A 26,681-nucleotide genomic window follows, 5' to 3' on the forward strand; every position below is an offset into this window, starting at 1 on the left:
TGAACACAATAAATTAATTTTCATTATATAGATCATTTACAAAAAAATATAAAAAATATAAGCACCAATTATTAAACATAGGTATTTAGTATCCCAGGAATCTTACATATCAGTACACAAGAATACCAGCCTGTTTTGAAAATTCAGAAATATACAGCAACATAATTTTTACAGCTTAGTAGGTAACTGTATCTTAAAGCACACCTTTGAATGTAGATATAAAAACAGAAATGGCAAAATGTGTTGGCACTTAAAAATCAAGCAATCACATGCTCAATCTTACTTTGAAATAAAAATGGCAGTTGGGCGGTGCTATGGCATCAAAGATATAGATATAAAATTATATGTCAGACTTATGCACAGACAGCTAGTATATTTCCCTTAGACATTCTTATCTAGGGTTTTTGGCAAATGAGTGGTGGCAGGCACACATTCTTCTGGAACCTGCCTCTTTGGTTCTTCAGTCGATTCTTCAGGCTGCATGTGATAAAAAACACAAATAAAGTTTACTTACTGGAGTTTAATACTTTAAATGCAAATACATTTCATTTTAAAATGGTAAATTTTTATACATAGAAATGGCTTTAACAAAACAGTAATTATTTGGCTAAAATCCAGTTTCACGTTGCTGCCTGTTTTCCTGTTCTTGCTTTCCCATCAGTTCCTTTTCTAATGACACAAAGTCAGCAATAAAAAAACCTAATATCTACAGTAACCCCTCCCCATTTATTTGTACTGCCCTAGTACCATAAGACCATGGTCTACAATGCCTTGAAAAAAGTGTTCATACCCCTTGAAATTTTCCACATTTTGTCAAGGTAAATTAATTTTATTGGGATTTTATGTGATAGACCAACACAAAGTAGCACATAATTGTGAAGTGGAAAGAAAATGATAAATGGTTTTCAAAATTGTTTTACAAATAAATATCTGAAAAGCGTGGCATGCATTTGTATTCAGCCCCCTTTACTCTGATACCCCCAACTAAAATCTAGTGGAACCAATTGCCTTCATAAGTCATCTAATTAGTAAATAGAGTCCACCTGTGTGTACAGGGATAAAGTTGTGGAGAAGGTTAAAGCAGGGTTAGATTATAAAAAATATCCCAAGCTTTGAACACCTCATTGAGCATTGTTCAATCCATCATCTGAAAATGGAAAGAGTATGGCACAACTGCAAACCAACCAAGACATGGCAGTCCGCCTGATCTGACAGGCCAGACAAGGACAACATAAAATCAGAGAAGCAGCCAGGGGGAGCTGCAGAGATCCACAACTCAGGTGGGAGAATCTGTCCACAGGACAACAAATTAGTTGTGCAATCCACAAATCTGGCCTTTATGGAAGAGTGGCAAGAAGAAAGCCATTGTTAAAAGAAAGCCATAAGAAGTCCTGCTTGCATTTTGCCAGAAGCCATGTGGGGGACACAGCAAACATGTGCAAGAAGGTGTTCTGGTCAGAGGAGAACAAAATTTACGTTTTTGGCCTAAAAGCAAAATGCTATGTGTAGCAAAAAAACGAACACTGCACATCACCCTGAACACACCACCCCCACTGTGAAACGTGGTGAAAGCATCATGTTGTGGGGATGCTTTTCTTCAGCAGGGACAGGTAAGCTGGTCAGAGTTGATGGGAAGATTGATGGAGCCAAATACAAGGCAATCCTAAAAGAAAACCTGTTATAGTCTGCAAAAGACTTGACTGAGGTGGAGGTTTACCTTCCAGCAGGACAACGACCCTAAAACATACAGCCAGATCTACAATGGAATGGTTTAGATTAAAGCATATTTATGTGTTAGAATGGCCCAGTCAAAGTTCAGACCTAAATCCAATTGAGAATCTGTGGCAAGACTTGAAAATTATTGTTCAGATGCTCTCCATCCAATCTGACAGAGCTTAAGCTATTTTGCAAAGAAGAATGGGCAAAAATGTCACTCTAGATGTGAAAAGCTGGTAGAGACATCCCCAAAAAGACTTGCAGCTGTAACTGCAGCGAAAGGTGGTTCTATAAAGTATTGACTCAGGGGTGCCAAATACAAATGCACACCACACTTTTCAGATATGCATTTGTAAAAAATTTTGAAAACCATTTATCATTTTCCTTCCACTTCACAATTATGTGCCACTTTGTGTTGGTCTATCACATAAAATCCCAATAAAATACATTTACATTTTTGGTTGTAACATGACAAAAATGTGGAAAATTTCAAGGGGTATGAATACTTTTTCAAGGCACTGTATGGGACTTAAACTAAAATCTGGCCCTGTAATCACCTGAATTAGTACCTCCTCCAAGTCAAGGCATTGGTCACATAGAATTTGCCCAGAATGAAAGAATACTACTACTAGGGTGTTTGCAGCAGCCTATAAATTTAAAGTTTTAATTCACATAAAAACCAGTTGATTGCAGTAGAATTTACTCAGGTGCTTTTTTGTGGACTCCTAGCCATCATATAAAATTTCATTTTACATAGAACAAGACAGACAGACAAAAAAAAAAAAAAAGTTAAATTAATACCAAAAGAAATTTGTGCATTGGTGCTGATCACAGGTTAACATGACGTATCCAACTGGCTTCATCTGGTATGTGTCAAAGTACCCATGTGCAGTGGCAAACACTTGCTTTAGGCCTCGTTCACACCATAAATGCAGAAAAACTGATGGAAACTGACACTTCGATTTCACTTGTAGACACATCAGTTTTCATAGTCGCTGCAATGACTTTTATACATGTTGCAGATTCCTGCGCAGAAAAAAATCTGCACGTGATACTAGTGTTGTGGTGTTAAAGGGCACATAAGCCACAATTGATTGCAAATTGTGTGCAGAAAAATGGATGTCTCTGCACATTGGTGTGAACGAGCCCCCTTAAGGCTGGGTTCACACTAGTGCGGTGCAGTACATCGCATGTGATTCGCACAGGAACTGCACCGCATTCCTGTGCGGATCACATGCGAATTCTGTGTGGTGCAATTTGAGTCATACATTATGTATGGCTCAAATCACACCGCATCAAAAAAAGTGCAGGACCCTTTCTTGGGTCAGCAATAGAATCGGATCACATGGGTATTTACACCTATGCAATCCGATTCTGCACAGTGCGCCGCGTTTTGCGATTCAATTCCGGGGTGTTAACACACATCCGCAGCGGTTCGCATAAACGGGGTGCGATTCTGATGCGGTGTGGATTTCGAACACAAAACGCTGCATATTCCGCACCGCATCAGTACAAACCCAGTCTAAGAGTCAACGAACTTGCGCTCAAATCCATTTATGTCTTATCTGTTCTTAATCCCATTTGTTAAAAAAATTGCAGCTATACAAAGATCGCATATGCTGGCAATACAGTTTCTTTTGCAGTTTCTATCCTTCTCAAGACCAAGGTTCAATTTAAACAATCAAAACTGCACTTTGAATCCAATCAAACCACTACAGTGCAACTTCAAAAGGCATTTTCTATTTATTAAGCTTAAACCTAATTATTTTGTCACTTGCAACTGGTTAACTACAAACAATGATTATGGACGAAAGCTGACAGAAAACAAAGTTGTCAGCAAAATAAAAATATGTATAGTCAGTATTTGGAGCAGAACACTTTGTTTATAGTTCATTTAAATTACCTACCCTGTGTTTAAGGTAAGAAAGGTAAGTATCCCATCCTAATGTGATCACATTGATATAAATGACACGAAACTTTGGAGGCAGGAAGTAGAAATTGATCATTTGAGCAGCAGGCCATACAGTCCAATCAGCCTAAAAGAAAAACATAAGTGTAGAGTTAAACACCATGTAAATTAACAAGTACAGTTGCAAGAAAAAGTATGTGAACCCCATGGGATTACGTGGAGTTTTGCATGAATTTGGCATAAAATGTGCTCTGAACGTCATCTAAGTCACAACAATAGAAGAACACAGTCTGCTGAACATAAAATACTACACAAACATGTTATGTGCAATTAAACCATGGCAACATCTAATGTTTGTGTAGTATTATGTTCAGCAGACTGTGTTCTTCTATTGTGACTTAGATGACGTTCAGAGCACATTTTATGCCCAATTCATGCAAAACTCCACGTAATCCCAAGGGGTTCACATACTTTTTCTTGCAACTGTACATAAAAAAAAATAAAATGTATTAAGAACAAAAATGTCAAAAGCAGAAGATGTAATGGAAAACATTTATTGCAGGCAAAACTATTTGTAGTTTACACAAATTAATCCTCTGCCACGCCCTGCTCTCCATTTTTCACATCTTGGTACCAAACCTTTTTTTGCAATTTTTCATTTTATCAGTTTTCACTTACAGCTATCAGTTTTTAAAAGCCACACATTTTCTGAAAGCACAGGACTGATAAGACTAAAAAGATGGTGCTACTGATTTTGAAGGTGCTTTGACAGTTGTGCAATTATTTATCAAAAGTATATCTTATATAAAAACACATTAAAATTACCAAACACACCATAACTTAAAAAATTCCATCTAGATGTATGGGAAAAAAAAAAAGTTATTATAAAGAGGTGTGGACAGTGTAATAAGTCTGTCTTTTTGCATAGTGGTGGGGAGGGGGGGGGGGGGGAAACCGCTATAGTGGGTTTGATTTACAAGTAACAAGCCTTGAGTCAGGTTTTAAGCTTATTAGCTAATTATTGTCTGTATTTTTACTATACCAAGCACATGACTTACTATTTTATTAATAAAGCATAAAAGTGCAGTGCTAATTAAACAATAGTTACACAATAATAGATCACATATGATTGTGGATCAGTAAAAATGACTGCGTAAGTTCATCAGATGTGCTGAATAAGCATACAGTCTCCAACAAGTGAGGAACCAGAAATAGTGAATATCAGAAAATAGCCAAGTAATGTACTAACCAGATAGCGCATGTTAAAGCGCATGGGACATTTAAGACCTGTCCCTGGTACTCAGCCACTGTATCACTGGAACAAGGCGGTGTCATCTATAGGGTGACCACTAGATGTCATCTGTCCGGGTGTATCCAGCCACTGTATTAATGGATCAGGAGGGTGTCATCTATAGGGTGACCACTAGATGTCATCGGTTCCAGGGGAAGCTGTATCACGGATCCAGGGATGTCACTTGCAGATGTGTTCTTGCTAGGCACAGCACCAGGACCTTCTGGATTCAGGCTCCCCACAAATAAAGAGCCCGTGGAAAAAGGCCTCAAATAGTGTGATATCGTTTATTAGGTCAATAAGCAATCAAAAAAGGACTTACTAACAAAGGTTCAGCTGCTCATAAACGGCCAGACCCGGAGGTACATGTACATAGGATAAACATAGCTTGGCACTTCCCTAACGCGTATCGTGTAAGTACACATCATCAGAGGCCTTTTTCCACTGGCTCTTTATTTGTGGGGAGCCTGAATCCAGAAGGTCCTGGTGCTGTGCCTAGCAAGAACACATCTGCAAGTGACATCCCTGGATCCGTGATACAGCTTCCCCTGGAACCGATGACATCTAGTGGTCACCCTATAGATGACACCCTCCTGATCCATTAATACAGTGGCTGGATACACCCGGACAGATGACATCTAGTGGTCACCCTATAGATGACACCGCCTTGTTCCAGTGATACAGTGGCTGAGTACCAGGGACAGGTCTTAAATGTCCCATGCGCTTTAACATGCGCTATCTGGTTAGTGCATTACTTGGCTATTTTCTGATATTCACTATTTCTGGTTCCTCACTTGTTGGAGACTGTATGCTTATTCAGCACATCTGATGAACTTACGCAGTCATTTTACTGATCCACAATCATATGTGATCTATTATTGTGTAACTATTGTTTAATTAGCGCTGCACTTTTATGCTTTATTATTTACTCTGGAGGTTCACGAGGTGCCTTTTGTGCCAGCAGCTACCATATCTACATCCTACTGTGCGCTCGATTTTATATATATATTTTTATATATAAGTTTATTTTACTATTTTCTTACCTTATAGAACTCCCAAAATTTGTCTTTAAATTCTATCCAACTTTCATTCAAGCTTTGCCCCTCCATGGAACCCATACCTGTGTAAGAATATAGTTATTGCTTTTCATAAAATTGTCACTTAAATTAGAACAGTAGTAGCTGTGTTTAAACAAACATGAAATCTTATGACAGCCCAGCAGACTGTTTACCATTTGTTCATTAATATATGCCTCTGGTTACCATCAAAGAATGTTCCTAAGCTCTACGTGAAAGTCAGCTTTCCATTACAAAATCACACACACACACACACACACACACACACACACACACACACACACACACACACACACACACACACACACACACACACACACACACACACACACACACACACACACACACACACACACACACACACACACACACACACACACACACACACACACACACACACACACACACACACACACACACACACACACACACACGTTTTAGGCAGGTGTTCAGTAATGCTGTAAAAGACGGCTTTCAAAAATATATATTTTAATTCTTTATTTTTATCAATTTACAAAATGCAAAGTGATCGAATAGAAGAAAAATCTAAATCAACTCAATAGGGTTGATTTACTAAAACTAGAGTGAAAGATCTGGTGCAGCTGTGCATGGTAGTCAATCAGCTTCTAACTTCAGCTTGTTCAATTAAGCTCTGATTAAAAAAAACTGGAAGCTGAGTTAGGTGTATGGTTAACCATTTATACCAAGCGTTAATGATCATCAGTTTCATATGTAGGCTGAAACGCAGTCATTAACTGAAACAGCTGTGTAGGAGTCTTAAAACTGGGTGAGGAGCAGCCAAACTCTGCTACTAAGTCTTGGTACATGGCAAGACTAAGCACAGCAACAAGATAAGAGGTAGTTATACTGCATCAGCAAGGTCTCTCCCTGGCAATGATTTCAAGATGTTCTGTTCAAGCTCCTTTGAAGAGGCACAAAGATACAGGCAATTGAGGACCATATACAGTGGTTGGGCCATGGAAATGTAATGCAGAAGATGAAAGACATCATATTTCACTTCAACACAGAAAGATGTCCATCAGTACCATCAGCACAGAACTGGATGAAACCTATGGGACCCAGGTACACCCATCTACTGTCCAGAGAAGTCTGGCCAGAAGTGGTCTTCATGGTAGAGGCCAAAAAGCCATACCTCCCCCGTGGAAACAAGGCTAAGCAACTCATAGGAACAAAACATAGGAACTTGGGTGTAGAAAAATGGCAACAAATGCTTTGGACTGATGGGTTGAAATGTTTGGCTGTAGCAAAAGGCACTTTCTTCGCCACAGGGCTAGAGAGCAGTACAATGAGTATCCGCAGGTAGCAGTGAAGCATGGAGGAGGTTCCTTGCAAGTTTGGGACTGCATTTCTGCAAATGGAGTTGTATATTTGCTCAGGATCAATGGTGTCCTCAATGCGGAGAAATACAGGTAGATACTTACCCATCATGCCATATCGTCAGGGAGGCCTGTGACTGGCCCCAAATTTATTCTGCAGCAGGACAAAGATCCTAAACATAAAGCCAAGTTTGGATTTGAGGCAGACTACATCTACAGAAGATCTGTGGTTAGTTCTCCAAGATGTATGGAACAACCTACAGTGCTTTGAAAAAGTATTCATACCCCTTGAAATTTTCCACATTTTTGTCATGTTACAACCAGAAATATGTAAATGAATTTTATAGGGATTTTATGTGATAGACCAAAACACAAAGTGGCACAACGTTGTGAAGTGGAAGAAAAATTATAAATGGTTTTCAAAATTTTTTACAAATAAATATCTGAAAGTGTATTTGTATTCAGCCCCCCTGAGTCAATACTTTGTAGAACCACCTTTCGCTGCAATTACAAGTCTTTTTGGGGAGGTCTCTACCAGCTTTGCACATCTAGAGTGACATTTTTGCCCATTCTTCTTTGCAAAATAGCTCAAGCTCTGTCAGATTGGATGGAGAGCATCTGAAAGCAATTTTCAAGTCTTGCCACAGATTTTCAATTGGATTTAGGTCTAAACTTTGACTGGGCCAGTCTAACACATGAATATGCTTTGAACTAAACCATTCCATTGTAGCTCTGGCTGTATGTTTAGGGTCGTTGTCCTGCTGGAAGGTAAACCTCCACCTCAATCTCAAGTCTTTTGCAGACTAACAGGTTTTCTTTTAAGATTGCCCTGTATTTGGCTCCATCCATCTTCCCATCAAGTCTGACCAGCTTCCCTATCCCTGCTGAAGAAAAGCACCCCCACAACAAGATACTACCACCACATTTCACGGTGGGGATGGTGTGTTCAGAGTGATTTGCAGTCTTAGTTTTCCGCCACACATAGCATTTTGCTTTTAGGACAAAGTTCTATTTTGGTCTCATGTGACCAGAGCACCTTCTTCCACATGTTTGCTGTGTCCCTCACATGGCTTCTCACAAACTGCAAACAGTACTTCTTAAGGCTTTCTGCTTGCCACTCTTCCATAAAGGTCGGATTTGTGGAGTGCACAACTAATTGTTGTCCTGTGGACAGATTCTCCCACCTGAGATGTGGATCTCTGCAGCTCCTCCAGAGTTATCATGGGCCTCTTGGCTGCTTCTCTGATTAATGCTCTCCTTGCCTGGCCTGTCAGTTTAGATGGACGGCCATGTCTTTGTAAGTTTGCAGTTGTGCCATACTCTTTCCATTTTCGGATGATGGATTGAACAGTGTTTTGTGAGATGTTCAAAGCGTGGAATATTTTTTTTATAACCCAACCCTGCTTTAACCACTTGCACTCCTTAGGATTTACCCCCCTTAATGACCAGCCTCTTTTTGCTACTCGGCGCTGCACTAATTCAACTGATAATTGCGCGGTCATGCAATGCTGCACCCAAACAAAATTTACGTCCTTTTTTTCACACAAATAGAGCTTTCTTTCGGTTCCATTTGATCACCTGTGCATTTATTTTTTGCGCTATAAACAAAAAAAGACCAAACATTTTGAAGAAAAATAATATTTTTTAATTTCAGCTATAAAAAAAATATATAGTAAACTCAAAGTTAGTTATAAATTTAGGCCAAAATGTATTCTGCTACGTTTTAAAAAAAATCCCAATAAGTGGATATTGATTGCTTTGTGTGAAAGTTAGAGTCTACAAACTATAGTATAGATACTGCAATTTACGCCTTTTTTTGCTATACAGCGCTGTGCTAGACAATTGCGCGGTCATGCAATACGGTACATAAATAAAATTTATGTCCTTTTTTTCACACAAATAGAGCTTTCTTTCAGTGGTATTTGATCGCCTGTGCATTGTTTTTTTTGCGCTATTAAAAAAAAAAAAAAAAAAAAAAAAAAAAAAGCTGACAATTTTGAGAAAAAAAAAATAATATTTTGGACTTTTTGCTATAAAACATGTCCAGTAAAAAAAAATATTTAAAAATCGAATTTCATTATAAATTTCAGCCAAAATGCATTCTGCGACATGTCTTTGCTAAAAAAAAAAAACCCAATACGTGTAAATTAATTGGTTTACGTGAAAGTTATAGAGTTTACAAATGGCGGGAAAGATACTGGGATTTTTAATTTTTTTTATACTAATAATGGCGGCGATCCGCGACTTATGGCAGGACTGAGGCGGACATTCTGACACTGGGGGGGGAACTGACTTGGGGTCACTGACATCCCCAGTGACACCAATACAGTGATCAGTGCAAAAAAAACCACTGACACTGTACTACTGGCACTGGGGAGGAAGGGGTTAACTTTATTTACTGAAAGGGTTAACTGTGTGAGGGGAGTGTTTTACTAGGGGGCAGGGGTGTGTACTGCATGGGGACACGCTGATCGGGAGAGAGAAACTATTCTCTCCGCTCAGCATGTCAGGAGCGGTCAGGGAACTGACAGAAAGCAGAGCTACTGCAGCCCTGCTCTCTGTCAGTGATTGCCGCTAATCAGCGGGACACAGCCCGGCGACTGACATCCGCGGTCGTGATCGGCGGGACAGGTAGGGTGCTCTCTGTCACTGATTGACGCTAATCGCCGGGACATAGCCGGTAACGACCGTGTGCGCACCCTACCCTGTTTTGAAAACACACGTTTTAAACCGTGATTTTGCCCAGCCATGCCACCCTGCCGCCATATTTCTACAGTGGCTGAGCGGCATGTGGTTAAACTTCTCCGGTGTGTTCCTTGACCTTCATGATGCTGTTTTTTCACTAATGTTCTCTAACAAACCTCTGAGGGCTTCACAGAACAGCTGTATTTATACTGAGATTAAATTACATACAGGTGGACTCTATTTGCCAATTACGTGACTTCTGAAAGCAATTGGTTTCACTAGATTTTAGTTAGGGGTATCAGAGTAGAGGGTTGAATACAAATGCATGCCACACTTTTCAGATATTTGTAAAAGATTTTGAAAACCATTGATCATTTTCCTTCCACTTCACAATCATGTGCCACTTTGTATTTCATTGGGATTTTATGTGATAGACCAACACATTTACATTTTTGGTTGTAACATGACAAAGTGGAAAATTTCAAGGGGTATGAATACTTTTTCAAAGCACTATACCTGCCAAATTCCTGCAAAAACTGTGTGCAGGTGTACCTAGAATAACTGATGCCGTTTTGAAGACAAAGGGTGGTCACCCCAAATATTGATTTGGATTTCTCTTCTGTTCATTTACTTTCCATTTTGTTAACTGAAAAAAATATACTAGTAAACATTTATATTTCTGAAAGCATTCTTAATATACAGCATTTTACACACACACACACACACACACACACACACACACACACACACACACACACACAGCTATAGGTGCCTGATGTTCCTGATCTCACTGTGGGTATAACAGAAAAGGATTTGAATCCTGCGCAGTATATCCTCCCACCTTAGACCTGTTATGGGCATCCGTTGCTGTTGTAGATTATTATTATTATACCAGATTTATATAGTGCCAACAGTTTGTGCAGTGCTTTACAATATAAAGGGAGACAGCACAGTAAAAATACAATAAACAAGAGAATTAAGAGGGTCCTGCTCATAAGAGCTTACAATCTAATAGGGTGGGACAAGTGTTACAAAAGGTTATAACTGTAGGGGATGAGCTGATGGAAGTGATAAAATGTTTACTTGGAGGCGTGACAGGCTCTCCCTGAAGGGATGAGTTTTCAGGGATAGTCTAAAGACAGCCAGAGAAGGGGACAGCCAGACAGATTGAGGTAGAGAGTTTCAGAGGATGAGAGAGGCTCTGGCGAAGTCCTGGAGATGAGCATGGGAGGAGGAGACAAGGGAGCTTGAGAGCAAGAGATCATGACAGGAGCAGAGAGGACCGTTTGGGTGATATTTGGAGACAAGATTGGTGATGGAGAAGGGCGTGAAGTCATGGAGAAGGGCACAAACTGGTGAGAGATGAGTTTGAGAGAGATTTAGTTTAGGGAGTGGTGCGACATCCATGCCGATATGTCAGTTAGTAATGCGAAAGGAGACTGAAGGAGTAAGATGAGGAATAGAGAAATATATTTGGATGTTATTGGCATATGGATGGTATTGGAAGCCGTGGGAGGTTATCAGGTGACCAAGAGAAAAAGGTGTAGTTCCTGTCCTGTCCCCTCACAACTACTACGGTCACCCTCTTCTTCCATCCTATGCTCCCTTACTCATATCTTCAATCTTTCCCTCTCTACTGGTGCCTTCCCTTCCCCTCCCCTCTAAAGCATGTGCACATCACTCCCATACTTAAAAAGCCCTCCCTGGACACCACCAACCTGAACAACTTAAGACATATCTCCCTGCTGCCATTTACCTCTAAACTCCTAGAACGCTTAGTCTACAATCGCCTGAGCTCCCACCTCACCGACAACAACCTTCTTGACCCTTTACAGTCTGGCTTTCGCTCACTACACTCCACTGAAACTGCCCTACTAAAAAACTCACGAATGATCTAACTGCTAAAACCAATGGCCACTACTGCGTACTCTTACTACTTGACCTCTCTGCAGCTTTTGATACGGTTGATCATCCCCTCCTCCTCAAAAAACGCCACTCTCTTGGCCTCAGACTCTGCTCTCTCCTGGTTCTCCTCCTATCGCAGCGCTCCTTCAGTGTTACCTATAATGCTGTCTCCTCCTCTTCACTCCCTCTTTCTGTAGGCATCCCTCAAGGTTCTGTCCTTGGACCCCTTCTCTTCTCCATCTACACCACCTCCCTTGGTTACTTGATAAACTCCCATGGCTTTAAATACCATCTCTATGCTGATGACACACAAATCTATCTTTCTACCCCTCACCTCTTCAGTCTCCTCTCGCATCACTAACCTACTAAGTGACATATCGGCATGGATGTCACTCCACCTCCTCAAACTCAAGCTTTCCAAAACGGAGCTCTTAGTATTCCCCCCAGCCCGTGCCCCCTCCCCTGACTTCTCCATCAAGATCAACAACACAATCATCAGTCCCTCCCCTCATGCCAGGGTACTAGGTGTAATCCTAGACTCCCATCTGTCCTTTCAGCCCCAAATCCAATCACTGTCCAAATCTTGTAGACTTCACCTCCGCAACATCTCCAAGATATGCCCATTCCTAACCTTGGAAACCACTAAGCAACTTATCCACTCCCTTGTTATATCTCGCCTGACTATTGTAACTCCCTCCTCATTGGCCTACCTCATCGCAGGCTATCCCCTCTTCAGTCTATCATGAATGCTGCTGCCAGGATCATCCACCTTACTAACCGTTCTGTATCTGCCACCCCTCTCTGCCAATCCCTCCACTGGCTTTCCGTTGCCCAACGGATAAAATTCAAAACACTAACAACGTATAAAGCCATTTATAACTCTGCCACAAATTACATCACCGATCTTGTCTCTAAATATCACCCAAACCGTACTCTCCGCTCCTCGCAAGACCTCCTACTCTCTAGCACCCTTGTCTCTTCTTCCCATGCTCATCTCCAGGACTTCTCCAGAGCTTCCCCCATCCTCTGGAACTCTCTACCCCAATTTATCAGACTATCGCCTACTCTGCACACTTTTAAGCGATCTCTAAAAACTTCTCCAGGGAAACCTATCCTGCCCTCAGCTAATACTGGAATCTTCTACTCTTCCAACCAGTCCATCCCCCACAGTTACTTCCTTTTGTACCACTAGCCCCTCCCTCCTAGATTGTAAGCTCCAAGGAGCAGGGCCCTCAAATCCCTCTTGTATTGAACTGTATTGTCTCCCTTTATATTGTAAAGCGCTGAGCAAACTGTTGGCGCTATATAAATCCTGTATAATAATAATAATAATAATAGAGAAGAGAAGGAGTCCAAGAACAGAGACTTGGGGGACCCCTACAGAAAGAGAAAGTGGAAAGGAGGAGACCGAGTTATAGGTAACACTGAAGAAGCGCTGTGATAGGTAGGACGACAACCAGGAAAGAGCTGACTCTCGGGAGACCAAGGCAGTGAAGTTTATTGAGAAGGAGTGGGTGGTCAACAGTATCTAAGGCTGCAGAGAGGTCTAGCAGCAAGAGTATGGAGTAGTGGCCATTGCTTTTAGCAGTTAGTAAATTCGTGAGTTTTAGTAGGCCAGTTTCTGTGGAGTGCTGTAAGTGAAAGCCAGACTCTGGGGAGTCAAGAAGGTTGTTTCAGTGAGGTAGGAGCTAAGACGGTTGACGAATAAGCTTTCCAAAACTTTTAGAGGTGAATGGGAGCAGCAGGATGGGTATTAAGTTGTTCAGGTTGGTGGGGTCCAGTGAGGGCTTTTTAAGTATGGGAGTGATCTGTGCATGGTTTAGGGGTAAGGGAAAGGTGCCAGTAGAAAGGGAGAGATTGTAGATGTGAGAGAGCATAGGATAGAAGAAATGGGTGACCATAGTAGTTGCAATGAAACAGGATACAGGGGACAATTGGTTAGGTGGGCATCTGAGAAAAGTTTGGTAACCTCTTCAGTAGTAGCCAGTGTAGCAATCTTGTACTCAGATATGGACGCCGTGCCACCATTTTGTCAAAGCACATCCAATTTGATAAGAGCATACATTTCTCCCTCAATCCTTCATTCCCTACCCCCTCCCTTCCCGAGAGGCACAGGGACAGATGTGCGTGTTAAAAGTTGCGGGCAGGCTAGAACAGCAGGGGGGGCCCAGAGCTACAAAGCTCCCCCATGAAGCCAGAGCCTGGTTGTCCCAAGGCCTGTGAAATCTCACCCCTCCTAATCAAGATAAGATAGCTTTTCCCTGGACTTGAAAGAAGTCGGAACCTCATAAAACCTACCAGCCAGGTGACAGAAGTTAATTGAACATTGCTCAAGTCAGGTTTTTTCCCCTATGTTTCATGTCATGGATTATGACAGATGTTGGTTCTAATTCAGAGTTCCCCGACTGACCCCTCCCAAAACAGCGTAGTGGCCAGTATTTAGAGCCACCCCCCTTTGCAGGGGGATTTTTAAAAAAGACAGGCTGGCAAGCCAAAAGTTTAAGCTAAAGACATCTCCTGATCTTAACATTGTAACAGCAGGAGATCAAAGACCCTTTCCGCTCTGCAACTTGGATCTGCTTACAAACCAAGGCGTATTGGCAAGTAACTTAACCCTTTAACTTCCTTCCTATTACCTCTTTGCTGTGTTGTGGGTATATATATATCTCTTAGTTACATCTTTTTGTAAATATCTTGTTGCACCTGTTTGACTCTTTTAGTAATAAACCTCTCTTTCTGAAAGTGTTGAACTGTTTCTAAGCGTTACTTGCAATTCACGAATTCCTGCCTTTGAAGAGACGCTGTTTGTTATAATCTCTGTATAACAGGCCTGCGGACCGTGTTGTATAGATCAACATTTCAATCATTATAGTGTATATTTGATAACAGGAGTTTCCCAGTCTCTGACAAAAGTGGTGGTGGCAGTAGAGGGTTAGTTGCGTAATTAACCCGACCCAGTAACAAGCGCATTCAGGCTGCAGGCACCGATTGTAGCCCATTAGCTGGACAATAGCTGTGCAGGGTGCAGCTGGGTGTGGCCTTGTTACGCGCGTCACACCACGGTTTTTAGATCGGCTGGTCCTTTTGTCACGAGTTTGGTGAGAAGGTCTGGGGTCCGACGCCACAGGCGTGACGTTTTGTTGGTCGCGGTCATGCGATTGTCGCATGTTGGTGGCGGCGATCGTGACAGCCAGTTCAAGAGAGGAAAGTGTAGATTGTGCAAGGTACATTAAGTGGATGATATCTGTATAGTGGATGTGTCCTCACGTATTGCAGCAATCTTGTCTTTGAAGTGACTGGCAATCTCTTGGGCAGTGAGCGAGTTAGTGGGTAAAGGGGGTGGGGGAAAAAAGCAGAGTTAGAGGTAGCGAAGAGCCGAGAAGGACTGAATGACAAGGTATTAAGACACAAAGTAGGTTTGTTTGGCAGCATGGAGGCAGGAACTGTATTTTAAGAGGGCAGTCCTGCAGGGATTTGGTTTTTGCAGGGATTTGAACAACTGTTCAAGAGCACAACATATCTTGAGATTTCTGGCGTTGTCAGTTTGTAACAGTCGGGGCCTGATTCTTCCTGTAGTTAGAGGAGCAAGTGCATCCAGTGCAGATGAAAGTGAACTATTTTAGACAGAGGAGGCCAGGTTAGGACAGAAAGATTTTGGCCATAGAGGTAGTCAGTAGCAGAATGGAGAAGAAAAGGGTTAAAGATCTAAGAACCTTACATAGTTTGTCAAAAAATACCCAATGGCCAGCCTATTCCAACTAAGGTATATAAAAAGGCAAAAAGGGTGCTAACATGGCAAGCCCCTTTGAACAAGGAACACCACAGCCCTCTAGCCCCCAGTGTAGCAGACGCACACCTTTAGGTAGATGGAGGACAGAGATAGTGTACACGTACACACACACACACACACACCCGAAAATTCTAAAGATAAATTTGACTAAGCAGTGCCAGTAATTTGCTCATGGAGATGAACAGGAAAATCTTGTACACTCTGCACATGGCTGGTCAAAAAACAGCATACTTTTCTTACAGATTTTACTCTCGTTACCCTCCCTGCAAAAGTGTTTTGTGCAGTTCTTTTTAACAAACTTACATAAGACTATGCAACTGCTGAAATGTTTAATAAGGTGATGAGGATTTTTATTACAGAGTCACTTTAAAATATCCCAAAATCTTACCTAAAAAGTACCACACGCCAAAGAATGGGGAAGCCACTAGCTGGTCGGTTAAAACCTTTTTCAATACAATTTTAATTCCCCGGCCAGGAAAGGATCGATCCAGCCACGAGTACCAGAAATGCATAATTGGGCCCATTGAGCAACCTATGGCAAACATATGGCCTGGAAGAAAAGAGTAGGCAACAATCAATAGTGAAAAAGTAAATCATGGATTAGAAAGACCAACACTTGTCAACATTTACTGATGCTGTGAAATTACAGCAGACCTAGATGCTAAATTCAGTCAGCTATTCAAATGTTAGACACTGGGTAGGGTTGTAAGGTTTCATAAACACTAGTAGCTTTTATCTGCAATTTTCAGCAGTATGTTGATAGATGTTGTAACCTTTTTCTTATGCATTTTCAGCTTCAGTGTGCACTTGTATCAGTTTACATGCATTTCCTACAAAGTAAACTGACCTTAAATGCATGTACTTTGTACAATGAAGATAAAGTTTCTAACCATGTGAATGGTGCCATTTCCTATTACTCCTATTCTAGTTTGCTGCAGATTAACCCAGCTTTGCTTTTCTTCACATCATTTCACTTTTATTGAAAATGACCTTAGGCAAGTTAGGCTGCATCACACGGCTTTTGCATTTTTGCGGCCAAGACCTTCTCACCTTGCACAAATTCCTGCTGCTTCAAATGGACCAATGGTTGCAACAGCCGTTCAAGTGCCACAAAAATTAAAGCGGCCTGTCAAATGCTTTCTGAAGAGCAATTTTGTGTTTCTCTATGCAATTCAGGTAGACTGTGGCTATGGTGTGGGGCTGGCAGGGTGTTGTACATATGCTGATGAGCCTCTGAGTGAAAAAAAAATGAAATCCAATGAATGAAATGGTTGGCCAGGGACAGCACGGTGGAGGGAGAAGCTAGATGATGCTGGATGTTCACTAGCCAGATAATTAGGTGGGCTCTAAATTCCTTTGAACTAATAACAGGAGAACATGAGGCCATGTATGTTTACCGTATCGCTGAACGTATATTATCTGCCAAGTAAGCAAAAACCAGACAGCAAAAAAAAAAAAAAAAAAAAAAAAAAGGGGGGGGATGAAAAGGAATTCACAAGAAAACTGGTTACATCATGGACAGAAAGCAATACCCAAAGATGTCTCAAAAATTATGCTTTATTGCACACAATGCATACATTAGACATTTACGTAAATACCTCAGGTAGGCATCACCACAAGTTGAGACAATACAAAAAACCCTTAGGGGTTAAATGTTAAACTTGATCTCCAAGTGTTTTTGCATAAATAGGGAAGTATGAGAAATTACATTGATCATATGCTACTTTCCCTTCTGTGAATAGGGTACTCCTGAATCAGTTTCCTTTACTGGTACTGCTGAGGTATAGAATTATGTTTCCCATTGTGATTGCCAGGTATTCTTAAATTTTTCCATAATGACCGCTTTATTTCCCAATGAGATGCTTTGCCTGCAGTTTATTTACATACAGTGGGGATTGAAAGTTTGGGCACCACAGCTAAAAATTTGTATTAATGTGTAAGCTCGAAAGAGCAGGGCCCTTGATCCCCTCATGTTTTGCATTGTATTGGTATTGTTCTGTCACATGTTCTGTCCCCCTCTGTAATGTACAGCGCTGAGCGAACTATTGGTGCTTTATAAATACTGTATAATAATAATAATAATAATAATAATAATAAATGTGCATAAAGAAGCCAAGGAAAGATGGAAAAATCTCCAAAAAGGCATCAAATTACAGATTAGACATTCTTATAATATGTCAACAAAAGTTAGATTTTATTTCCATCATTTACACTTTCAAAATAACAGAACACACAAAAATGGCATCTGCAAAAGTTTGGTCACCCTGCACAGTTAATATCTTGTACTGCCCCCTTTGGCAAGTATCACAGCTTGTAAACGCTTTTTGTAGCCAGCCAAGAGTCTTTCAATTCTTGTTTGAGGTATCTTTGCCCATTCTTCCTTACAAAAGTCTTCCAGTTCTTTGAGATTTCTGGGCTGTCTGTCACGCACTGCTCTTTTAATGTCTATCCATAGATTTTCAATTATGTTGAGGTCAGGAGATTGTGAAGGCCATGGCAAAACCTTCAGTTTACGCCTCTTGATGTAATCCCCCGTGGATTTCGAGGTGTGTTTAGGATCATTATCCATTTGTAGAAGCCATCCTCTCTTTAACTTCAGCTTTTTCACAGATGGCATCAAGTTACCATCCAAAATTTGCTGAAATTTTATTGAATCCATTTTTCCTTCTACTCGTGAGATGTTCCCTGTGCCACTGGCTGCAACACAACCCCAAAGCATGATTGATCCAACCCCATGCTTAACAGTTGGACAGAGGTTCTTTTCATTAAATTCTGTGCCCCTTCTTCTCCAAACGTACCTTTGCTCATTCCGGCCAAAAAGTTCAATTTTAACCTCATCGGTCCACAGAACTTGTTTCCAAAATGCATCAGGCTTGTCTATATGTTCATTTGCAAAGTTCAAACGATGATTTTTGTGGTGAGGACGTAGAAGAGGTTTTCTTCTGATGACTCTTCCATGAAGACCATATTTGTACAAGTATCTCTTTATAGTGGAATAGTGTACCACAACCCCAGTGTCTGCCAGATCTTTCTGGAGGGATCGTGCAGTTAAACGTGGGTTTTGAATTGTTTTTCTCACAATCCTGCGAGCTGTTCTGATATTTTTTTTGGTCTTCCAGATCTTGCTTTAACTTCCACTGTTCCTGATGACGGTCATTTCTTAATTACATTCCGAACAGAGGATATTGACATCTGAAAACGCTTTGCTATCTTCTCATAGCCTTCTCCAGCTTTGTGAGCATAAACTATTTTCAGTTTCAGTTTTCTAGACAACTGCTTAGAAGAACCCATGGTGCTGATTGTTGGGGTAAGGTCAGATGAGTCTGGGCATTTAAAACCTTTGAGATTGACATCACCTGGTCTTCCCAGACGATGATTGAGAACAATCCATGACACTGGCACGTCTCAGCTTTGCAAAGGGGGCAGTGCATGCTATAAATTCTGCAGGGTGCCCAAACTTTTGCAGACACCATTTTTTGTTTTCTGTTATTTTGAAAGTATAAATGATGGAAATAAAATCTAACTTTTGTTGACATAAGAATGTCTAATCTGTAATTTGATGCCTTTTGGAGATTTTTCCATCTTTCCCTGGCTTCTTTATGCACAATAATACAAATTTTTAGCTGGGGTGCCCAAACTTTCGATCCCCATTGTATATGGGTGGGGATCCGCCTGATATAAATGCAGCTGTGAGCTATGCATTCCATTGGTCCTGATGAAGCTGAGTAAGATATGCGCTCATCAGCGAAACGCACTGACATCACAACCAGTCAGACGCATTGGCGCCATACACCCAGTCCTGCAGGGGACACGGATACAGAGGCCTGTGCTGGGCGTTCATCAAGCTGCACGTGTACCGGGATAGAAGCGGAGCCAGTTTGTCCACAGTCTCGATGCTGGCAGCTGCCTCCGGGCCTGAATCCAACTATGAGAGAAATTATGCTTCGTCGTCCTTTATTTATTGAACGGGTGGATGGGACATCATGCTACACTTCTTGAAAGGTGCACAGCACCCTACTTTCATTATACAGCATGGACACTCCTACAATCTACACAACAGATATATAATAAGGGAGACATCTAGTCCACATGCTGGCGGTGAAGAATCCCTACATTATATTGGCAGGTCCCTGACATTTCAACTACAGATGACGTCATATGGAGAAATCACTACTGTCACTAAGTCTATTTCACAATACTATTCTTTGGGCATGACACTCTATCCACCAGTTAACAACCAATCATCCCGGTTATAAGTGCTATTATTTAGATTATATTTTTCTACTAAAGTGTGTGGTAACACACTATAGCATCAGGTTCTGGTGCTTTTACAAGCAATCTAATTTTTGTGCTGCATATGTCTCTCTTGGAACCTTGCCCTGAGCTGGATTTTTTCACTATTAGTATTTAAATTGGGTTCCTTAACCCACATTATACTGGTACCAATGTCCACACTATTGCATATTTGATGTATAGCCTATTGTGGTGATGATTTTTTGATATGTGCTGCATATGTACTAGACTCAGTGTCATTACATTTATAGCACTAATTATATTCATGACGTCTTGCTTTTAATAATTTTTGGTTTTAGGTCATACTTTTTTGTATTGTCTCATCTTGTGGTGATGGCTACCTGAGGTATTTACCTAAATGTCTAATATATGCATTGTTTGCAATAAAGCATAATTTCTGAGAAATCTTTGGGTATCGCTTTCTGTCCATGATGTAACCGCTTTTCTTGTGAATTCCTTTTTACCCCCCCCCCCACCCCCACCCACTTTTTTTGCAGGCTCAAAATTCCTGCAGGTTCTAATACATACTGTGAGAAGCCTACAGTGAGCAGTGACATCAGTAGAAAATGTCAATACAGGAAATGAGCCTGTGAAACAGTAAAAGAAAGAGTTCAGCTTTAACTCAAGTTCCAGAGCCCTATGATCCCTATACCCCCTTGAGTTGGAGTGTTCCCTCCCATTTTGGAGCCTGCTTAGTTCCACACTATATGCCTTTTGTAGTCTACCCCAACATTATACATTGATTTAACTTTTCTGGGGCCAATTCGGGTTTTGAGTTTGTAGCAATATTTTTACATATAGTAGGTTATATGGTTTCCAATGGCATATTTCACATGTGGTCAGTTCCAGTGCGTTCCAGATCAAGGGGAGGGGGGGGAAAAAAAAAAAAAAAAAAAAAAAGCACCAGAACGCACATGACCTTATTTAAAGGTGGGAAAATAAGGAAAGTGCATCAAAAACACGCATCCGGACTGCGTTTCTATGGTGTAAACTGACTCTTAAAGTGTATTTCTACTTTTCAGCCAAATTGGGATAACTCCTTTATATTTATCACATGTTTCCATTAACATAGCAGGTTCCCTTTTTCAAATTATTTTTTCTTGCTTAGAAATCAGTGCATGCTCTCTCTACTTTGTAATGTTTAGGAGGGGGCCGTGGAGTAATGTTTAACATAACTAACCCTGTCTGTACAGTGTTTACAGTTCGTCTTTATCAACTGTAACTAGGTTATTTATTTTTTAATTCTTTAGTCATAAAATTCGGCAGAGCAATACAAAACAGCCATCCCATAAGACATTAACCAGGCAACACTGTCACGAGTGGGAACCAGTCAGTATAGGAAAGAAAGGTAAGGTACATCCAGAATAACAGGACTTGTTTGTAAAAAGGAAAATAATAATATATAGAATATATGATAATGAAAATAACCACCATCATGGGTTGTATGTTAATCAGTGATAGCTTAGTCTGTGTGGGGACGAAGACACTGAACTGTCCAGGAAATTTCCTTCACACATATATGCTGTGTGAAGGGGAACACATACATACAGTGGGGTTTTCTCAAATTTGACTGCAAAAGTGGAAATACATTTTAGTTATACAAGAAATACAAGTTGGAAAGGAATTTGGACAAATTAGAATTATTTTTCCTGTAATTTTTTCCAAGGTAACTCCTCTGTATTTCATGCGTAATTAAATACGCACCCCAAAAACTACCCTGTTTCCCCGAAGACCTAGAACTATTTTTGGGAATTGCTAAAGTATAAGACCTACCCCAAAAATAAGACCTAGTTGTGATCAGGGTTTTTGTTCCGCCACCTCCAACACTGGCCCTGTGCACACCAATATCAACGGTCTCTTATAAACACAGAAGAGCGGCTTTTGTGTTTGCAAGGGACAGTCCCTCTTGTAACATGACAGCACCATCCGCTCCCACAGAACCTCCCTACCTTTGTACTCACTGTGGGACAGAGAAGGAACAGATATCTATGGGCGCAGTGTGTTTAGGGGAGGGGCATCTAGCCCTGCAGCCTAACGTATTGAAGCCGATGTCCCAGGGGTGATCGCTGGCCAGTGGGGAAGAGGAGGAGCGGTGAGTGCACTGTGTGGGAAGATAGGACCGGAACAGGAGTTACTGTAGAGAGGGGCCTGCTGCTGACAGCTGTGTTTTGCAAAGCTAGATAACCATATGAGGGCAGTGGAGGAGGAGGGGGGATGAGCAAAAGTGAGCTGAAGTAAGCTGTTGCAGAGGTAAATTGACAAGTGAGTTGCAGACAGGCTGCAGTTGGGAGGGTACAGAGGTGAGCTGAGTTGCAACCCACCTCTGCACCCCCCAACCACAGCTGACCTCTGCATCCCACGTCTGCAACTCATCCCTGCACCCTGTCTGCAACTCACCTGTCAATTCACCCTGCAACACTTGACTGCAGCTCACAACTGTCATCAGTCGACCGTCTATAGTAACCCTATTCCACAACTGCCTGCAGCTCACCTCTGCAACCCCTGTCCACACCTGGACATTAAAACAATAAGGCCTACCCCGAAAATAAGAGTTTTTTTAGCCCAAAAAAAATAAGACATTGTCTTATTTTCAGGTAAACACAGTACAAGAATCACAAATGTGATTTTATGTAGCCTGCTGTGTTTTGCTGCAGATGCTGTTACATAGCATTTTTGAAGCAGGATTGGAAGCCCAGGAGCTAATTTATTTAGCTCATGACTTTAGTGTTAAATTGCAGCAGTTTCAGCACAGATTTCCCTGTGGGCCTGCTGAACCTTTAAGATCAGTTTGTTTTTTTTTTATTCAATATTTAATTTAATACCGGTTTAAAAAAATACATTAAAGTTCTGCTTTAAGAGGAAATGAAAGGATAGATGTATATGAGCTGCCATTGCAGATTTGTTTTGAAGGTGCATGTGCTAAGCCTGTCATTCTTTTCCTTTTAACAACTTGACCTACAGCAAGTGTGCTTTTCAGGTGTCAAAAGCAAAGTACAAAGAGATGGCAGCCCAAGAGTCTGCACCTTCACAAACACAAGCAATGACCAACTCCCATAAAAATGTAGGATGCTTGGAAGGAAAAGGGAGAGAATGTGAAATCCAACAAACCATCCAACATAAAAGATTCCTTATTTGTTATTACAGGCTGTGGCAATGATACATTTACCTGTTCTTAGCCAGTCTCGTTGTTTTTCTGGGTTTTTTCGATGTTCTCTTGTTTGCTGGATCATATCACCAATGCCCAGCAGGGCTCCACAACTAACCGTGTTGGTGACTAACAAAATACGACCCGTAAAGAGAGGCTTCCAATAGCCAGACATTCGAGCCAACAATAATCTACCCTGGGGAAGCATCTTGCCCAAATGTCACAGACCACAAGAAACACTGCAGCATTGACCTGGAACATTAAAAATAAATAAATAAAAATAAAACAGATGTTTAAAATAAAGAAACATAAAACTGATGTTTCTATTTTTTATTATAATAATGCAGGATTTATAAAGCACTAACAGTTTATGTAGCGCATACAACATAAGGGCAGACAGTACAATTACAATACAAATGAATACAGGAGGGATCAGAGGGCCCTTCTCGTTAGAGCTTAGAATCTAAGATTTAAATAAAACCTGCATATACAGCTCAAAATTAGCATTAGGTGGAGGCTTACAGAATATGAAAACTGAAGTCAATGTAAATGAAAAAAAAAAATAAAAAATTATATTATAATATATATATTCAGATTTTTCTATTACTAACCCACAGAGCAGGACTGAAAATTACTGCTTAAAATAGAACTAAAGACACTTTTTTTTTTTTAAGTTTAGAATAGAGTGTAGTGGGTTTGGGAGGGGTGGGAAGAGAAAAAAAAAAAAACCACACAGTTGAGCCATGTTTTTACTGCCCCTCAACTACTATTCTTAAGCTGGATAGGCATGCCATTACACCCCCTGTTGCACTTCAGCTTGCACTCCTGCCCACCAAATGCAATCTCTTCAAGTGAATGGGGCTGTGCTGCATTCAATGCAGCTAATCATGGGAACACCCACCGGGGTTCTCACATGTAACCACCGCGTGGGTGATTACATGTTATTTGAAAGAATGTGATTTGAAAGAATAGGGTAGTCTCAAATAGGGACAGTTACAAGCCTACAGCTAAGCCACTCTCTGGAGTTTACATTTTGTTAGAGCTTAAAATAGAATTCCAGATTCCAAATGCTCCCTCCTTTCCCCTGCAGGCTGACACGAGTGAGCCAGATCATGTGAGGAGGATGGACTAACCTGAAAATAGGTAAATGTACAGATCATTATTATACAGGTTAGAATAAGTGATAGGAGGGGGATGGAGCATTTTATTACCTTTCTTTTTTAATCTCTTGACCCTCTGCCCAGATTGTAAGCTCTAAGGAGCAGGGCCCTCATGTGATTTGACAGTTTCAAATTGTAAGACAAGTCGTACCCTTGTGTCAGCAATGGAACTGTTCAAATTGGTGGAACTCTGACCTTGCGGTGCCACACCAATTTAAAAAAAAAAAGGTTCCTGTACTATTTTTTTGTGATTTCAGGTGTGCATAGCCATCTGTACATGAAATCACACAGATATCATCCAAGTCGCACCTGAAAATTGCACTTATATGCGGCTTTGAAATTGTGCAACTTCAAGTGAAGTCAGGTAATTTCAAAGTCTAATCCAGTGTGAACCAGGGCTTGGTTTTCAGCCATCTTCATTGGCCATGCACAAGAGCTAGCCATCCAGAAGCACAGGGACTGGGCACATGTGCAGCACAGTTTACATGATGGAGATCTCTTCTGCAATAAAAAAGGCCTGCCTGCTCACAGTGAGTCACAGTGGGACTTTAGTTCCACTTTACCAATTGATCAAACTGAATGGGTTCTTGACTACAGATCAATTACAGAAGAGACCAACTAGATTATATAATCTAGTATCAGAGTGTAAGGCCACTATAAGTGTCCATTCACACCGGTGCAATTTGCAAACTGAAAATCGCATCTAATGAATGTCAGTGTCTTGTAATTTCTCAAGTAGTTCTTGCATTACTTTTTCTGCACTTTTGTTGCGATTTCACATACATTGCACTACAAATTGCAAGAAATTATTAAAAATCTTCACAAGTAACAAAGTCTTCAGAAATAGCACCTGAAATTGCACACAAATTGTGTGATTTTAAATCGCACGGTGTGACTGGTGATTAACTGAGATTGTAGGATCGGTTTGGCATGTGTGTACTAAGCTTTAGGCCTCATGTACACTTGAACTTCCCTAGACGTTACGCTCTCCTAGCAGCAGAAAAATGCGTGTGAACGCAGTATCGCGTTTAATGCTTGGCCATTTATTCATTTGATTGACCAGAGTACTTTCCACTGACATGGATAAACGCCCAAGCACTAAACACACCTAGTGCTTAGATGTGTTTAGCTTTTTTTGGTGAAAATGTTCCTCCTCTGAACAGGATTCTTTTTACCCTAAACTCTGCTAAAAGCCTATGTGTACATGGACACATAGGTTTTTATCGAGTTGCGTTCAGGGGCTTTGACAAAGAAAAAAAAAACAAAAACACCAAAAGCTCCTAAACTCACATTTACACCCCAGTCACACCGATCTGACTTTGAAATCGTGCGACTTCCATTGAAGTCACAGGATTTAAAAGTCGGATGGTATTCAAGACAGATGTCTATGCAATTCGCACCGAATGTAGTGCATGCACTACTTTAGAAATCAGTGTGGCTCCGACCAAGTCGGAATCACACGGATATGACTGCTGTAATTGCAGACAATACAGTGCGATTTGCAAGTTGCATGGCATATCACGTGTCAAGTCGCAACTGGTGTGACCAGGGTCTTAGAGGCAGCAGTGTACATGTGGCCTTCCACCATTATAAAATGATGGTCCCCAGTTTGTAGGCACGTTGTCACAAATGTCCTTCTTGAAAATATAAATGATCACCAAAAATGTACAAACAATACAGTGTACAGCGATCGATAATGGTCTTACCTTGATGTAACCTTGTAATAGAAAATCCTAGGGTGCAGCTCAATTCCTCTTTAACATCCAGCAATACAAGCCCAGTAGAAGCTTGCCTACCAGTTGCATCAGCAAGTCCCCATTCAATCGGCTGAATACTAATCAAACGACACTGGGAAAGCACTTTCACTAGACATCTGAAAAGTATATTCGAGTGAATCAATATTAAAATACAACAGAAATCCCAAAATGCCATGCAGGACGTCCTGAGCAATGACCACCAACCTACCCTGTCTCTGTGGACTCAGGCTGTGTCTCTATGACAAGTCCAGCACACTGGCATCTTCCCCTAATGAGACATGGCGCTGCACAGCATTGCTCCGGTGGACGTGAACCATGCTGTCACGTGGGTGCCTATCTTCCTGGTATCGTCTACGGGGGAGGACACAGCAACGCCCACAGTCTTCACTGAGCATGCACACATCCTTTATTCCTTTCCTCTTCTAAATGTCATTGTAGTAACGTCGTGTTCTGTTAACCTCTTCTATTTCTATCATTCTATTAATCCCTCCATTACTAACAGCTTCTGGTTCCTACTCACTGTGTTCACTAACAGCACGAGGTGATAATAAACCCTCATTTTATTTAGCAGCTTCTTTATCTTTTATTCCACTTGACCTCCGGAAAAAGCTGTCAAT

General features: G+C 41.0%; 1 protein-coding gene across 1 annotated transcript; it reads right to left on the reverse strand.

The window, feature by feature from the left end:
* Positions 1-26,417, reverse strand: LOC149468520 (mpv17-like protein 2). Its single transcript, XM_089670043.1, has 7 exons — positions 26,273-26,417; positions 26,014-26,180; positions 23,169-23,399; positions 16,098-16,259; positions 5,960-6,036; positions 3,624-3,752; positions 1-477 (listed from the first exon to the last, which is right to left on the reverse strand). Exons 3-7 carry the CDS (start codon positions 23,353-23,355, stop codon positions 382-384), a joined length of 651 nt encoding a protein of 216 aa, XP_089526169.1. The 5' UTR covers positions 23,356-23,399; positions 26,014-26,180; positions 26,273-26,417; the 3' UTR covers positions 1-381.
* Between the last annotated feature and the right edge of the window lie 264 nt (positions 26,418-26,681).

This window comes from Staurois parvus, unplaced genomic scaffold (assembly GCF_062004578.1).
Source record: "Staurois parvus isolate SC_StPar_1 unplaced genomic scaffold, SC_StPar_1.0 ptg000086l, whole genome shotgun sequence".
Lineage (NCBI taxonomy): Eukaryota > Metazoa > Chordata > Amphibia > Anura > Ranidae > Staurois > Staurois parvus.

What these genes read in the sequence shown, in the direction of transcription:
- LOC149468520 (XM_089670043.1), bottom strand. Translation starts at nt 23,355, where the DNA reads ATGCTTCCCCAGGGTAGATTATTGTTGGCTCGAATGTCTGGCTATTGG. An exon ending in TGGCGTGTGGTACTTTTTAG is followed by an intron (nt 6,037 to 16,097) that starts GTAAGATTTTGG and finishes ATTCTTACACAG; the next exon opens with GTATGGGTTCCATGGAGGGG. An exon ending in TTTCTTACCTTAAACACAGG is followed by an intron (nt 478 to 3,623) that starts GTAGGTAATTTA and finishes TATCACATGCAG; the next exon opens with CCTGAAGAATCGACTGAAGA.